Source organism: Melozone crissalis, unplaced genomic scaffold (assembly GCF_028551555.1).
Source record: "Melozone crissalis strain CALT ecotype California unplaced genomic scaffold, PUWL_Pcris_2 ptg000004l_1, whole genome shotgun sequence".
Taxonomy (NCBI): Eukaryota; Metazoa; Chordata; class Aves; order Passeriformes; family Passerellidae; genus Melozone; species Melozone crissalis.
Genome location: NW_026535782.1, coordinates 37179873 through 37196376, shown reverse-complemented (window position 1 = coordinate 37196376; position 16504 = coordinate 37179873). Strand labels below are relative to the sequence as shown.

At 34.7% G+C, this 16504-nt stretch overlaps 1 protein-coding gene across 1 annotated transcript in view; it reads right to left on the bottom strand.

Moving 5' to 3' along the window:
* Window positions 1–16504, bottom strand: part of CFAP54 (cilia and flagella associated protein 54) — a 102311-nt gene that overhangs the window by 2462 nt on the left and 83345 nt on the right. The window contains exons 59-67 of the mRNA XM_054279681.1: window positions 14289–14394; window positions 13462–13551; window positions 12788–12929; window positions 10475–10672; window positions 9017–9210; window positions 5770–5952; window positions 4467–4564; window positions 3486–3672; window positions 2060–2137 (exon numbers count right to left, since the gene is read on the bottom strand). Coding sequence (XP_054135656.1) covers window positions 2060–2137; window positions 3486–3672; window positions 4467–4564; window positions 5770–5952; window positions 9017–9210; window positions 10475–10672; window positions 12788–12929; window positions 13462–13551; window positions 14289–14394 — 1276 coding nt within the window. The remainder of the gene's footprint in view (window positions 1–2059; window positions 2138–3485; window positions 3673–4466; window positions 4565–5769; window positions 5953–9016; window positions 9211–10474; window positions 10673–12787; window positions 12930–13461; window positions 13552–14288; window positions 14395–16504) is intronic.

The following is a 16504-nucleotide window of genomic DNA, read 5'->3' as shown; positions in this document are numbered from 1 at the left end:
TTAAACATGGAGAACTATTTAACTGATTTAGGTATCAACAAAAAACAGTTGAAGACAGAGATGACTGGAATAAGTTACATAGGGAGGTTAATTTTTAATGAAATTATTTTATTTATAAATTTACTTCCAATGTTTAAGACTGGAGCTTCCAAACACTATATCTCTCTCAAGGACATAGCTACTCATTAAACAGCATTAAAAACAAGTAGGCTGATAATTTTTTATTCTTAAAACATGAAGAGTCAAATCATTTTAAATGAATAATTCAATGAAAACGCACTTGTTCCATTTGTAAATATAATTCAGGGCTGAATCAAAAGCACTGTAAGACACAGAGAGAGAAAAAACAATCAAAGAAGAGAAAGAGGTAACACGACAGAAGAGTGACAGCTCATACAATGAGAAAAAAAAGACTACAAATTAGAACTGACTTTGCCCAATTAATTCACCAGAAGATGAGCAACAGAAAAGTGTTTGGTGGGGGAAAATGGTGAAAAACTACATATAAGAAATGTATCTGCTGCCTTCTCCTCCATTCCAAAACAAAGGGAATGTACTATTCTGTGGTGTACATAGTCCCTCCCAGAGCTTTCTGCCTCTGGCTGAGACAGGGTAATGCACACATACAGCTTATATGAAAGTTTGGAAATGCTACTGTGAAACATGCTATACACTGGGAAGTGCTAAGCACCCTACAAGTTCTGTTGGCTTCAGAGAAGAACAAAGATACTCAGCATCTTGAAGGATTAGGCTTCAGCTACTCAACCAAAACTACCATACCTCAAAGCATCTTAGTTTGAAGTTTCTATCTGAAACTTCACGATGAAAAGTTCTGTGATGTTCCACCTGGTTGTGGAATTTAGAGAGAATAAAAGCAGCGCAGTAAACATCATATTTTTAATAGAAGAACACCACTAAATCTGCTCCCTCACTTCCATCTCAGATCCACAAATAGAAGCAGGCAAAGTGAAAGGAATTCACAAGAATTTAAACAGTTCCAGAAATTTTCCATGATTCTGTGGAAGTTTGTCTGTATCTTTCCCTAGGAATCTATCAAATATTGCTACCATGGAAGATACTTCAGTGGGACTCTGAGAAGTACAGCCAGATTGTGTGATATGAAGGCCTGGGAGTCATTCGAGAGAGAACTTCGGGATGGGTAACGAGGGGTGGCAGGAATGGTGCAATGTGTACCAAAGGGCAGTGTGTACTCTCAGGTACTGGGCTGCAGGATGCACAGGACAGATTCTCTCTGCTATAACAGGCACTAGCCCAATGTTCTCAGATAAAAGTCACATTCTGTTCTGGTAGGAAGAGCTCTCTGACTGGAAGGGTACAGTGGATGCCTTTTCCATTATCATTCCATTGTGAACAATTACTGGCAAGATATTTGAGGATCAGTTGAGGGAGTGATAATTAAAGTGGACTCCAGAATCTCCTGTGGAGTCCCTTGAGCCCTGGGAGCTGTGGTCCTTCCCTGATGGCCCCAAGGTGGCTGAGAACACTGAACAGCACTGCTTCCCACCCTGGGCCAGTTCCCACAGTCTCCTCTGGGACACTGACTGCACTGGGCAACAACAGCACGAATAAGATGCTTTGTCCCATCAGCAGGGACAAAAAAATTGCATGCTATCTCTCAAAACATGTCATGGGCAAGACAGAGAAAGCTAAAGAAAATGGAATAATCAAACCTGAATAACTGCAAAAATGCAAGAATGGAAAGAAATTGCATTTGGTGATTCCATCATGGAAATTCACTGGACTCTGTGTAAACAACAACCAGAGAGTGGTGAATAATCTGTATTAACCACTGTGAGCAAAAATCCCCTTTTAATACATTTTTGTGTGTATGAAAAGTTGATTCTAATGAACAGTGAAGATATTCACAGTTTGTAATCATGCACATTTGTATTTTATTTGTAAAAATGATAAAATAAAACCAAAACAAAATAAGGAAAAAAATGGGAAGATGCTTAGTGGTGTAATCCTTGTTTCAGTTTAATTGAACAATTGTTTTATTTTAGAAAACAGATTTTTACTCTAAATGAGAACAACATACCTCAGTTAATGGAGGGCACAGGTCTGGATCAACAGAAAGCAGTGCTTTGACTTCAGATAAACACCTTTTAGCAATTTCCTAATGGTATAAAACAAGAAGAAATTTGTACTATCTGTGTACTACAAACATATGCTGTACTATCAGTCTCCTCTGATAAGCTAACAGATGGCTCAGCCTTACAAAATTTTTCAGAATATTCAAGTTTTAGGTTATTGTAATTGAATTCACAGCAAAGTAAACCTTAGCTGATGAATATAAATTTTCTGCAACACAAACAGTAGTGTTTCCTGTACAAACACAATGCCCAAATCTTGCCATTTCTACTGAGGCAAAATTGCTCCTGGCTCAGGTTTTAAATCCAGTGACTGAGCATACTTTTGCTATGTGTTTACTGAAGATATGATAAACAAACACCCTGACAGATGATATTTATACATGTATAATGCATGGCATGTTAATCTTATTAGTATTCTAAACATTTTTTACCAATTACTGACATATATTAATGAAATTTTGAGCAAACACCTTCAGGTAATCAGAAACACCCACTAAAGGACAGCTCTGTCTACCCTCCTGAGCACAGTGATTGGCCAAAATACCATTTGTTCTCCAAGCTGGTCAAAATACAACCTCGTAATAATGGCACAGTGCACAATTGTCACTGTTGCACAGCATCCATCAGACAAAATGACAGCCTCTACATCATTAATCATTTCACATAATAGATATAAAGAGAATCCTGTCACATGATAAATGTCTCCCACTTTGAAAATAAACTTCTATTTTGCCTTGGCATTTATCAAGCAGCACTTATGCTGTGGCAACATTCTATTCCAATGACATTATCTCAAACAGAGCACATGGAAAATTCTGAAATTACCTTTTGTGTGTGTGTATGTGGGGAGAGTATTGCTTGTGGACCATATTCAGCCTTGCTAATAAAAAGAAAAGAGGATGACATAGAGAAACTGAAAATAAACTCCATGCCAATTTTAGTCATCTCTCAATAACATTATTGAAGGTTCTTATTTCAGAAACCACCACTGCCCATTTTACATTGACGATGTCTAACTGATGTTTAGAAAGCACTTTTGGGTTGATCACCATGCTAATTTAGCACATTGCCAAGGATTTTCATATGTAGGTTACTATAAATTAGGTATAAGTTTCCAAATCTATGTACCTGAAGAGGTAGCCTTTATTTTCAAGTAAAAGGTTCAAAATACCTGTTTTTTTTTCTAAAGCGACAAGTAATATATAAGAAAAAGTTAAATATTAAATAAAGAGTGAAAGTATTTCAACTTTTCTTTAAAGAGGCGTGGGAAGCTTAATGCCTGCCTTTATGTCTTCCTTCCAAGTTGCCCATCATTTATTTCCCCAAAACAGGCATCTTAAATCATATAAGAGCCAAGCTGCTCTCACTTACTTCTATTTTACCATCGAGATGCACTTTTGCATCACTTCTCTTGGGTTTAGATGGAGGAATTATTTTCAAAGTTTCATTTTGCTCAGGTAAACTTGTATGTCCTGAAGTTGAAAAGCTCTTAGCAGCTTGCATCGATAATTCAATTTGCTCCTTCAGATCAGACAATTTCTCCCTTAAAGAAATAATTCTAAAAGAAGACAAAGTTTTTCATTATTACCGCTATAAAACAACAATATTTGTTGTTTCCATGTTATAATTAGGTTGACCTAGCTTTTATTACATATTGATTAAGTTCTACATTTTCTTTCATTGTAAGACTGATCTCATAATTTTACAAAAATAAGTTTTCCATTTAATGAAGTGGAGATATAGAATGCATTAGCTTTTTACATTAAAAACAGAAGTATGATTTTAGGAATGTCTCTGCAAGAAATGGCTTTTTCATCCAACCAGGGTGGCAGAGGCTGCCCATTATTTCTTCCCTTCCACCCACTAAGCAGTTCCAAAAATTTTAAGACTAGATGAAAGACAAGAAAGAAAGAACGAAAAATGCCATAGGATGTAAAATTAAGGGCAGAGTCCAGTGCTACAACTGAGAAAAATTCTTGCTTTCTTAGAGTTGTAATATGGTATGGAGAAAGTAGTTGATTCAATGAGAGAATGGGAATAACTGCCGGGAGTGGTTTTTAGATCTGCTACATTGCTATGCCAGTGTAATATAATTAGCATATGTTACTTGGTTCTTTAAGAATCAAAACTAAAATGCTAATGAATGCATTGAAAAAGCAGCTGTTTGGATGAGTTTAACACATGTATGATATCTTACAGTTTTTACAGTGAAAAATATTTGAAAAGCAAAAATGAATGCTTTTAAAGATTTACAGCTCTTTGATATTTTGTACTTTATTTTCTCTCATCCTAAATGGCTGACTGATCTTTAATACAGCATGAAATAACTGGACAGAGTCAGTGATTATTTACCTAGCCAATGGAATCCAAAAGTGGCCTGAAAACATAGACACTGAACTGATGTCACTAATCCTGATAGGACTTGTATTATAAGCATAAAGCAACAAAACCTGTAACAGAGAAGGGATTGGTAAACTGTAATGCAGTAGACCTGAGCTATTTCAGTGATACAAGAGTACAATAAATATCAAATACAGTGTACTGATTAAGCCTTAGGTAATTGACCTTCAAAAAAGAGAGGAGTGTGACTTCTTATGAATTTGTACTACACTCAGTTTTTATAGGTTTTAGATTAATTTAATTAATTAAATTGGATATTATTACTCTGGGTTTGAAAATTAGGTGTACCACATGATGTCAGTATCAAAATCCAGCATTGTCCCGATCCTGGTCAATCATATGCATGGCTGTCATCATGCTAGGTTTAAATCCATGAAGTGTGCATAACTCACCAATCTAAAAAAACCATACCATTTTAAGAAAATTAAGCAGAATGTTCTCATCTTTCACTGCAAGTATTTACTAGTGTAATTGAAAATATGCTTCCTAATGGTAGCTGAATATTTTGACTATATGGAAAATGTCAAAAATATGGCATTCATACATTATTTGGTTTTAAGAGTTGTCTCTGGACTTCTACTGATCTGTATGGTCATGCTAAAGTAACCTGCAAAACCACATTAAAAGGTACATTATTTACATTAACTCCTGGGGTTTCTATCAGTTTCCTAAAAAAGATAAATGGGTCTAATAGAAATTTAGAAACAGATCTGCTATGCCAGAAAGTTTAAGATCATGGATTTTTATTGCTGTAGCAGAAATTTTACCTACACGTTGCTCCCTTGCGTAAAGATAAAAAAAATTCTATGTCATAGTTTCTCACAGTCCTGCAACCCTCTCATCTCTTTCATCTTTCATTTTCAGTCTGATCTTTTAGGAAAATGAGGCTTACAAAAACCCATTTTCTTGTATATGTGGATCTTTGCTTTTCCAAGAGTCTCCCACCAAACTATTATTCCAATGTATCTACCCAAATTTAGAGTGGAGGTCTTGAAGACATCAGGGATTTACAACAGGCATGAATACAGCATAGCCTGGAAGCTCTATATGGGGAAAAAAGGTGGTTTTTTGGCCTACCAACAAAAAACTGTCAGGGAATTCTGTTTTTTTAAAGAGCAGGTTTGCAGCAGAGTAAATAAATTCTTCCTATCACCATAATTCTGTTAAAAAGCTGGTAACTCATAACACAAAAATTCATTGGAAATTAGACTTAATTTGCTCCACTACCTAAGGAACTGCTTTGCTCTAGTTATACCTTAGTTTTTCTGTCGTTTGATTCTATTGCCATAGGAGGAATGTACCACTGAATGTTGATTTCCCTATCTGGAGCAACTGTTGCCCTACTCTCTGTCTTCTCATATTCTGGAATGACAGAAACCGTAGAAGCTGCTCTCGCCTGTGAAACTAATGATATAGTTTCAGAAATATCAATAGACATCTGAAACACAAAATAAATGTTAAGTTGTTAGTAAATAATAATATTTAATAATGTTTAAATTACATCATTTAAATAAACTAAAGTTTAAACTATATTTTCTGTATTTTTCTGAAACAGGAAAAATCTGTTATAATCTAGTGTCTACTGGAATTGGTATGACTTCATTCCAGCATAAATATATGTTTATTTAGGTAAATAGGTAGTTTTTAAAGGTGTCCTTTTTACTAAGTTAAGACTTATCAATGCTTATGCAATGACACCTTTCTAAAGCTAATACAAAGGATCTGTGGGCTGACCTAGAGATACCCACAGTCACAATGATTGCTGCCTTTGACTGAAAATCATTATGGCATTATGAGTTTGGCTCAAATCTATTGTTTGGCACACTGATAATACAACATTTAGTGATGAAAAAGTAATTTGCCAAGTATAAATATTGATAGTTAAAACAGGATTCTCAATGTTAGAATAATGCTTTATTTATGTTTACCTATCTGTTTTCTCAGCTTTGCAACTAACAAAGGGTGACACCTGCTGAAATTTCAACCATTTAATTTGTGAGGATTTGTTGTATTTTATAACATACATATGGAACATTAGCAGGGCATTCATCAAATAGCTACTGTTGGCTGTCATTCACCAGGGAATTAATGCAGGAACACTGTCAGCCATCATTCATGTATGAATAAAACCTTTTCTTAAAATTCTGAAATATTTGATTTAAAGGCTGAACACACCATCTCTATTTTTTAAAGCATTACACAGATCTGCAAAGAACACTGGCCAAACAGTTGCTTTTTCAGGGAAAACATGGAGGCTATTTGAAATAGGCCTAATGTCTCCATCATTGGTTCCAAAATGTGGACACTGAAAACAGCTTCCTGGGAAGTTAGTTCTTCTCAAATTTCAAATGTTCATTGCTGAAAAAATGGAGAATTTAACTTATTTTCTCTACAAAAAAGTCAGTGTATGACAACTACAGGGCAGTAAATCCAAGTGAGCAAAAGATGGATTTTTTCACAACAATCTGATTTATGCCATTAAGCCAGTTACCATCCCACATGAAGCTTTAGTAGAAGTGAAGGTAACAATGAATCCAGGGGTGTGGAAGTCATAAATTTGAGCATTTGAGGATTTGCCTTCAGTGGCCATAACCCATGGTAAGCCGTGAGCTGTGCATGGAGGACCCACTCACTACAGCCCTCTTCTAATTCAGTAATGAATCACTGTCCTGCTAGCATGGACTGTGAAAAAAATTAGGAGAAAACATATATATGGACATGAGAAGAACTTAATTTATTCTGTGCCCCTGTACTTGAGCTCTTAAAATTCCAGTTTATGCTATATATTTCTTTTTAAAAGGTTTGTTTATGGGTTTGTTTTTTTTCACTGAACTGAATCCTTTGGGGTTTCTGTTCATATTGAATATTTTTGAAGAAGAACGTTACAACTGCTGTTGTCAAACTGGTCGATTGCTGAATAACTTATGAAAATATTTGTCTATTCAACTTTCTCAAAAGCCTGAAAACAAACTGTCTTTGTCAAGTATTTCCAGACCTACTTACTATCATGGAGCAGAACAAAAAAAAAAAAAAAAGCATGAAAAACGTAACAGGGCCCAGAATTTTAAATATAGACCTAATGTAATTTGGATTCTTTGGTCAGCAGACCAGAAAAAGCCTTCAAGGGTCAAAAATAGGTTACAGAGGTAGATATAAGTGAAACAACTTTGTACATAAAACTCATTCTTTCAAAAAGTATGTCTATTTCTACTGTTAAAACTCAAAGTAATAAATTACAGTTACATTTTTAAATAACATCTATAACCTTCTGGATAGTTAAAGCTTCTAAAAATGTTGTGATAAAAATCAATGAATCTTAGAATTAAAAAAAGTAAGAGCTTTGTGCTTGTTAGCTGTCAACAACAGTGAAGTTAACACATGATTATGCAGCTTGCACCTGTCATGAACATGACAGTGAGCTCTGAAGCTTATTATTCTAGAATACTGTAATACTAATTATGTCAAAAAAAGAGCAGACAGAGTAAAATAATTTTTGATATATGATGGCTGTTATAAATGTCACATACTGTATATTTACAATTTATTCAGTGGCACAGTCAGGTCTTTGTTGGGAAATGAGTAATGATATGCTGTCCAACACTGCAGAAAGTTCACCAACTCTAGACAAGCTACCTTCACAGAAGTATTTTTATTCATTTTCATAACATACCAACTTCTCCCTCCTCAAGGCTCCCCTGTCTCCATTTAATACTGAATATAATAACTAAAAAATAAGCCACAAAGACCAATCTTTCATTTTAATTTTTAGTATTAGGATAATTATTAATATAAGACATGTGATTGAGAAACTTTGAAGACAATTATTTTTACAGTGGGTTTTAAAACACAATTTCATTCAATGTTCAAAAAATGTGCCATGGTCAATGTAGAATCCAGAATTCTAATTCAAGATTTATCTGAGTAACGTATTCTGAGCTGCCTACATTTGAAAGCTCAAATAAGCTGCTCACGAGCCAGCGATAAAAAAAGGTTTATTTTCTAGCCAGCTAATAATCAGTGAAAAAATTGGCATACAGGACCTTAAAAGGCTTTTGATAAAATATAATGTACATATTTTTTGAACATCATGTTTTTATTATAGACTAAATTAACAATATAGAGACTGGTACATACATATTACAAAACTAACATCAAGACATTTTTGGTATGAAAGATGAAGATCTGCAAGATTTAAAATCTCAGCCCTTAGTGAGTAACAGCCAACTTTATCAACCAATAAAAACACCTTTTTAAATATCATTCTGTTTAATCTTCTAGGGTCTAAATACACTGGCTATGGGATGAAGATTATTTTTGCAGAAATGAATAATTATTTTAACTACATCATTCACTGCTTTCACAGGATTTTGGTTTTGTACTGATCCTGTGCATATAATTTCATTCTTCTACAGTGCTCCCAGAAATATTACCATTGGAATTACCAAGAACCTGAATGAAATACCAGTATAATATTTTTGAAACATTAGAAAGAATATAAGTACCTCTGAAGAATCACTTGAATGACTGAGTGGTATATCTACATCATGTAGTTCTGCTGGAAAATTCTCAGGACAACACACTGAATATTCCAACAAATACCTTTCAAGGAAGGAATGCATTTTTGCTATGCGTAGAACAATTCCTGTGTCAGAAATCAAACCAAGGTGTCCATCTCTTCCAGAAAGTGATCCAGTTCCTGGGTAGGGGCAGTTTTTAAAAGAGATTTTTAAAATTACATCATTATTTGCCATTAAAATGTCAAGTTACTACATATACACTATATTCATAAATTGTGGAAGCATCATAAAATATGTAAATAGATTATCATATAAATGCATTTCCAACAATTATACTGATTGCCTTTAAATATTACTAGCTTATGCTATTGGTAATTTTTCACCAGTGATCAGATAGTGAAACAAACTCTCTCCAGACATTATAAAGTAGCATCAAATGGGAGGTATAATTTTGAGGTGTAGGTACTTAAATTCAAATTGTAAGTGCCAGTATGTTCACTAGATGTCTAAGCACCCACTAGAATAAACACATATTTATTCAACACAGCCAAAATTAGCTTTGAGAGCTCTTAAGACCCCAGTTTACACAGCTAGGGGCTGATCAACTGAGTTTCCCTCTAGGCTCCCCAACAACACGTAACTGTAGGTAACTAGAGCTGAGATTTACATGCACCTTTTGACACTTAATTGCAGATACATTCCTTCCAGTTCAGTGCTGAGCCAGAATACTTTCATTTGATGCTGCAGGTAGAAAACCCAGCCCTCTCTGGAATTGTTATTTTCAGAGTTGCTAGGTTTCTCTCTAAATAACACCTACACATACAATATAGTTTTGTTCTCACCTGTTGGGTCATCAATTGTATATCCATAAGCTGGCCATCACATGTAGAGGCACAGTATTAAGGCCTTGCAATTAATGGATTCTTACTCTATTTGAAAGGTCCTATCTATTACCATGTTCTATTTGCAATGAAATAACCCAAGCTTGCAAATCACATCTGGGGTTTCAGTCAAAACACATTTAATAGTGCATAGCCTTCCCATTTACCCTACACTCAGGTCTCCAAAACAGAACCTCAAATTGAACCCATTTATTTATTATGTGACTTAAGATTGATTTTTCTAGGACTAAAAATAAACATAGATTATGAATTTTTTAGAAATGCTTCAGATGTAGTAATAACAATTAAGTTTTGAGGGAGGCCTTCCTTGTATTGTGGAGGCTTATGAATAACTATGAAGAAAGGTTGTAATATCTTCACGTGCAGCATGTGTAAACTGACATAAATCTGGATTTCCATGAAGACTTTTTGCATTTATATAATTTAAAGGAACTAAAAATTAGGCTACTTCAGATTACGGCCTTTAACTCTGACACTGTTTGCCCTCAATAACAGTCTCTCATCTATAGCAGTTTTCTGGAAGGAAATAAAAAATGCCTACCAGATAGGTTTGTGTTATACATTCTCTTCAAATGATTGTGGTAGCGAATCAGGAGAATCCATGTTATCGTATCTTTCTTCTGGCTGGCCTTGGTGACAGGACTTTCTGTTCCTTCACTTTCACTCTGATAGTCTTCTGTGATTTCTTTGTTTTCAGCAGAAGATACTTCGGGAGTTTCAGACACAACATTGTATCCATCTGCAATCCAATAAGAGTTCCAGAACACACACGAAGTGGTTAGAATTCAAAAGCTATTTCTGCATTATGTTGGAACTGACTAATCTGTAACTAAAAGTATAACTTGTGAAACTGCTTATATTTTTCATACAAGAAAAATTATTTTTACTCTTTTTTAATATGAGCTGAAATAGTAAATAGCCTTAAAATTAGTTGAAAATTGTTTCTCAGATCAAAGGCAGGAACCTTACTAATCCTTGCAAGGAATTCAAAAGGAGTAGAGAACAAGGTGCATTCTCTCTCTCTGAATTTGAATATGAAACCATTATTCCTACACATTGTTCAATAGAAGATATTTACTAAATGGAATAACACAAGGAGTCACCAATCATAACTGCAGCACCTGAACTTCTCAGTTTTGTTGACCCTAACTCAGAATAGATAAGCACTCTGAAGAATTCATTGTTAGTTTTAATCCTAAATCCATTTTAGATATTAAGCACATTTTCACTGAAATATACTCTTAACTGTGAAATAAAACAAAAGATAATATTTTCTTTTGCACTGCCTAAAAGTTGTACTTATGCAGAAAGAGGAACAAATTATCAGTACAGATATCACTGCATCACTGTTTACATTCAATACCGGTTTTCACTGTATTAGTACATGGCTCTTTCAAAAGCACAATTCTTGAGCTCTGTTTCTCACTCCAAATTGATAAAACATTGTTACAGTGATTCCTAACAGGAAACTTTCAGACAATAATCACGAGTGCTCCTACAAAATTTGAATGTCTCTATTATTCCTGACATTTCACTGTCAATGCCAAAATGACCATATTGTCCTATAGATGAAAACTTAAATATGTTTTTTTACCAAGAGTTTTACAGAAAATATTTAGTGTTCTATGCTGAGAATTTACAATTCAATTATTTGTTTGTATTTTGGCCTACTATTGCTTTTCTACTTTTTCTATTCTTCTTTGTATTGGCTAGCAGAACTATCAGGAGAAACACATGTTGCATTTGCTAAAAGAAAAAAAATTATCTGTAATTATAAGCAAATGGAGCTAGTACAAAACAATCAGATGGAAAGTCTTAGCATACAACATTTGTTTTCATAAACTAATCAAAACACATATGTTTAAACACTGTACAGTATGCAGACATGGCTCAGCTTTCCAGCACCTATCAAACAGAGCAATTCAGTCTTTGTCATTCACTTGGCAAAATTGAAATTAAGTCACTGAACCAAAATCACTATCAATGGTTTCCTGTTTAAAAATAAACATGAATAATTTGTCTTAGTGTTTATATAACATCTAGCACTCATTATCTCAGAATTCCTAGTTTCACTGCTGAGGGTTTTTTTTAGTTCAAAAACTTCCATTTCATCAACTCCTTTAGCTGAAAAATAAAAGCAGAATTTAGAAATAAACCAAAGTTCTACCAAGCCATTGGAAGCATATCTAAATAATAATCCATAGGATTGGAAAGACAGTGAAAGTTTTCTACTGACTTTGACTTTTAGAAGACATGGGCAGAAAACTTTGCAAGAGTTTGAGTTTGTCAGTTTTGGTGGGTTTTGTTGTGTGTGGTTTTGTTTTTATTTCGTTGGTTGGGTTGAGGTTTTTGGGTAATGACGCAGGGAGAGAAGCTATTCAAGACCAACATCTCCTTGCAAAATCAAGAGCAAAACTGAAGCTCTCCAAGGGAATGCTAATATACCTAGAGAGAAACATCAGTTATATGTCAATGTTTGGGAAAAAAAAAAACCACCAGTGATGACTGATAAGAAGGCCAATATCTACTTTATATGTCTAAGGAAGTCCTGTCACAAAGGACCATCCAAAATTATGGCAGTATGTGCACTCTGTCTGTCTGAACCACAGTATTCAAACAATGAATTTTTCCTAAAATATTGAACACATGCACAGGCTGCTATTTAAAGGCTCATGAAGTCTCTACTTAATATTTTGTATTGCTATGCATGATGAGACTTTTGCTTTTACTTTCCAAAGGTGATATATAATTTTTCATAAATTAAAACAAGGTATTAAATGTATTACTAGATTACATGGCATATATAGCTTAATATTTATTTAATTTTCTGATATTACAAGGTATAAAGGAATACCAGATATGAAATCTCTGTAGGAAGAAAAAAGATCCATAGTAGCAAATTCTGGGATTTTTTGTTGTACTTCATCCTTCACGTTCTCATCTTTAACACTCTTCATTCCAATTAACAGCCGAGAAGCAAGCATAGCTTCACTGACCTAAAAATAACATTTATTTTATTCAGGACTCATTCACTACAAAATTTATGTAGATTTTAATATCTTAGAGTAGCAAGATGAGGACAAAAATTAATTATTCAACATACTATATTTTTAAAAGTTAAGAAAATATTCTTTCTGACATAAGGTACACATTATATCAAAATTAATCATTACTGCTGAAAGCTTAATTACTACATACTGATTTCAAACCAGATATCCTCATCTGGATGCCATTGGTGTCTGTCCACATGTCAAATACATGTGCACACATATCAAGTCATGTGCCATTTTATTTGCACTGAATCAAAGTTAAGGTAAGCAGAGTCATATCTGTCCAAGAGAGATTAAATGCATTATTCAGTGGCCATTTTAATTTTATTAAACAAGACCTATGCCAGAAATTTCAGGAAACCTTAACACTCTTGTTTGCATTGCCTTATTTGCTCGTGTAAGTAGAATGAGATGAAATGTAAAAAAAAAAAAAAAAAAAAAACCAACAAAAATCACCTATTCAGAATATTGCACCAACCTGTGAAGCTGCTCTTATTGCAATCCAGGCTTGTGCTTTGTACGCTTCTGATTTCATAGCGTCCTCAGAAGCCCGATCTTCAGAATAGGTCTAAAAATTACATGCCAATTCATAATCAGGATTCTAAATATATTACAGTAAAATATATTCTAAACATAGAAGACAGTCCTCCAACTTATAAAGTAATTGTTTTATTTCCAAGTTGTAAAAATTGGCATTGAATGTAAATCCATGCATTCAATGCTAAAAACAACAGCAAAAAAAATCTAGAGCATACTTATTGGTTGCCCCTGGAAAAAGTTTTCTCAGAGCAGCTAATACTATTGTCACTACTGTATACAGTGTTGCTATCATATTCCCCTTTTTTGAATCTTAATTACCTCTTTTCTCTAATGCTACACATTTTGCTTTCCATCTATGGCTCATAGGAACTTTCATGTTATTAAAGACACTTGTATTTCTCATGCTGTCATTCATATTTGTATAGAAAAATTGAAATTTTATATAGTTATAGTATAGGTTTGAATGTTAAGTACATTTTCCAAGGTGCAAATTAATTTGTACATAATGGGAAATGAAAACACTGTTGATTCTGTGTCTTCCTGTTTTATATAGAAAACTATTTTATATATTATTCAACACAATAAATGTGAGAGAGAACATCAATCAAGATCAAATTCTATTATATGGTTTCTTTGTGTGATTTTTCTAGGAGGACTTTTAGTTTCAGTATGATATATAAGTCACTGCGAATAATAATATGGCAAGGTGCACAAAACATATTTCCTGTTTTGAAGAGGCCCCTGCCCAAAAGACAGAAAACATACACTGTATTTGGAAGTCACCGAATTATCTGTGTCTGATTCATCCTCATTAGTTTCAGCAAAACGGAAATAGGATAGTGCTATTTCAAGGTACGACCGTCTTACTAACCTGTAAGAAATAGCATACAGAATAATCAGCTTAACTATCAAAGTAAGCATTACAGTGATAAAATCTGTCTCCTGCATAAGACTAGCTAGATACCTCACCAAATAAAGCATTCATCCAGCCCCCATCATCTACTTCAAGTGAAACTTCTTTCAGAAATTTAGGAATTCAGAAGTCCATGGGTTCCTGTTTTAAAGTGAGTCTAAAACATCTCTATGGTGTGCTTAACAAATAATACCTTCATTTAACAGTACATCAAATATAGTTTTTATTATTTGAAACAAATATTCCATACATAAATTGCAAATGTTTAGTAAGAAAACCCTAATTCTGAAAAGGAAGTGATCTTCCCGTACTGTTTGCTTTCCTTGCTCAAGTTAAGGCATTTATCCATTGCCCTGCTTTCCCTGAAACATAGGCAGCTGAATTTGGATACCAATCAAATTGGGTGCTCAGTCAAACTCTCCAAAGGATCAGCAAAAGTACTCACAGTGACCAAACCAGACTTTTGTTTCCTAACTGGGCTCAGATACTAACCTTCTTAGTTTTGAGTTCTGTGCAGGAATGTTTCACATCTTCAGACAGAGCTCAGCTATCCCCACTCTCCTCCTATGTCTCCTTATCTTTTCAGTGATTTTTACAGTAGTATTGTAAACTAAGCAAAAATCATAGAATCATAGAATGGTTTGGGTTGGAAGGGGCCTTTAAAGGTCATCTAGTCCCACTCCCTGCAAGGAGCAGGGACACTTCAACCACATCAGGTTGCTCAGTGCATCCTTCAACCTTATGTTGAATGCTTTGAGGTACAGGGCATTTATCACCTCTCTGGGCAACTTATTCCAGTAAATCACCATTGTAAAAAATTTCTTCCCAATATCTAGTCTGAATCTACCCTCTTTTAGTTTAAAACCATTACCCATTGTCCTATCACTACAAGCACTATTAGAGACTTCACCTCCACGCTATAAGCCCCCTTAAGTACTGAAAGGCTGCCAAAATGTCTCCCTGGAACCCTCTCTTCCTCAGGCTGAAAATTCCAATTCTCTCAGCGTTTTCTCACAGGAGAGGTTTTCCAGCCTCTCATAATTTTTGTGGGACTCCACTGGACCTGCTCCAACAGGTTCAAGTCTGTCCTGTGCTGAAAACTCCAGAGCTAGGTGCAGTACTCCAGGAGGGATCTCATCATGTCAGAGCAGAGGGGCAGAATTATTCCCTTCAACCTGCTGAAAATCACTATACCTGGAGAATTTCTCCAACATTTCTATTCCCTATAGGTTTATAGTCTTCTTATGCAGATTCCTCCTGGCTGTGCAGATTTATTCAGATCTCACTTAGGAATTAAATTCCCCAAGCATAGCAACAAACTCCTATTCACATAGCTACTATTCTGGACAGACACATATTGCACAGAGTTGGTTGTTTATATAGTACAATTCCAACTTTAGTACAATTTGTGTAAAGCAAAATACAAAAGTCAGAGTGCTGCACAGTTAAAGACTGAGCAAACTAGCTGAAAAGATGGCAAATTCTACACTTGGTTGGCAACAATTTAGTCAAATTTCTAGTCTTGCTAACAAAAAAAGGATGTGAGACATCAAGAAACAACTTTAATTAAATAATACCACGGATATCACAGGGCTTGTATAAATGTCAGCAGGATGTTAAGTTAACTAAAACAAGAAAGCCATGGTCCATTGATATCACTGTACATTCTTTTAGAAAGATGGTAGCAAATTAAATGAGAGTGTAGCAAATTAAACTTGCAAAACTTCACCACAGTGTATTTCTGCACCATCTTCCATCATGCTGGCTGCTTGTTGAGGTTTATTACTATGCTACTACTTCTACATTCAGAGTTCTGGTTCATTAACTTAAGTAATAGAATACCCAAACAAGCAAGGTAAATTGCTGCCTTTACACTGTCTCTAACTAGATGTGGCACATTATTCATTTAGACTGGTCAAGAAACAAAAAAACTAAAGTCCAATGCATCAGAGCTGCTTGACAGAATTTATTGGCTGTCTTGGCTCAGCTCTTCAGGCATCTTCTAGGCTGATAACTAATGCCAAAGTCACTGTCCTGATATCTGTTACAAACACATTTCCTACGCTCC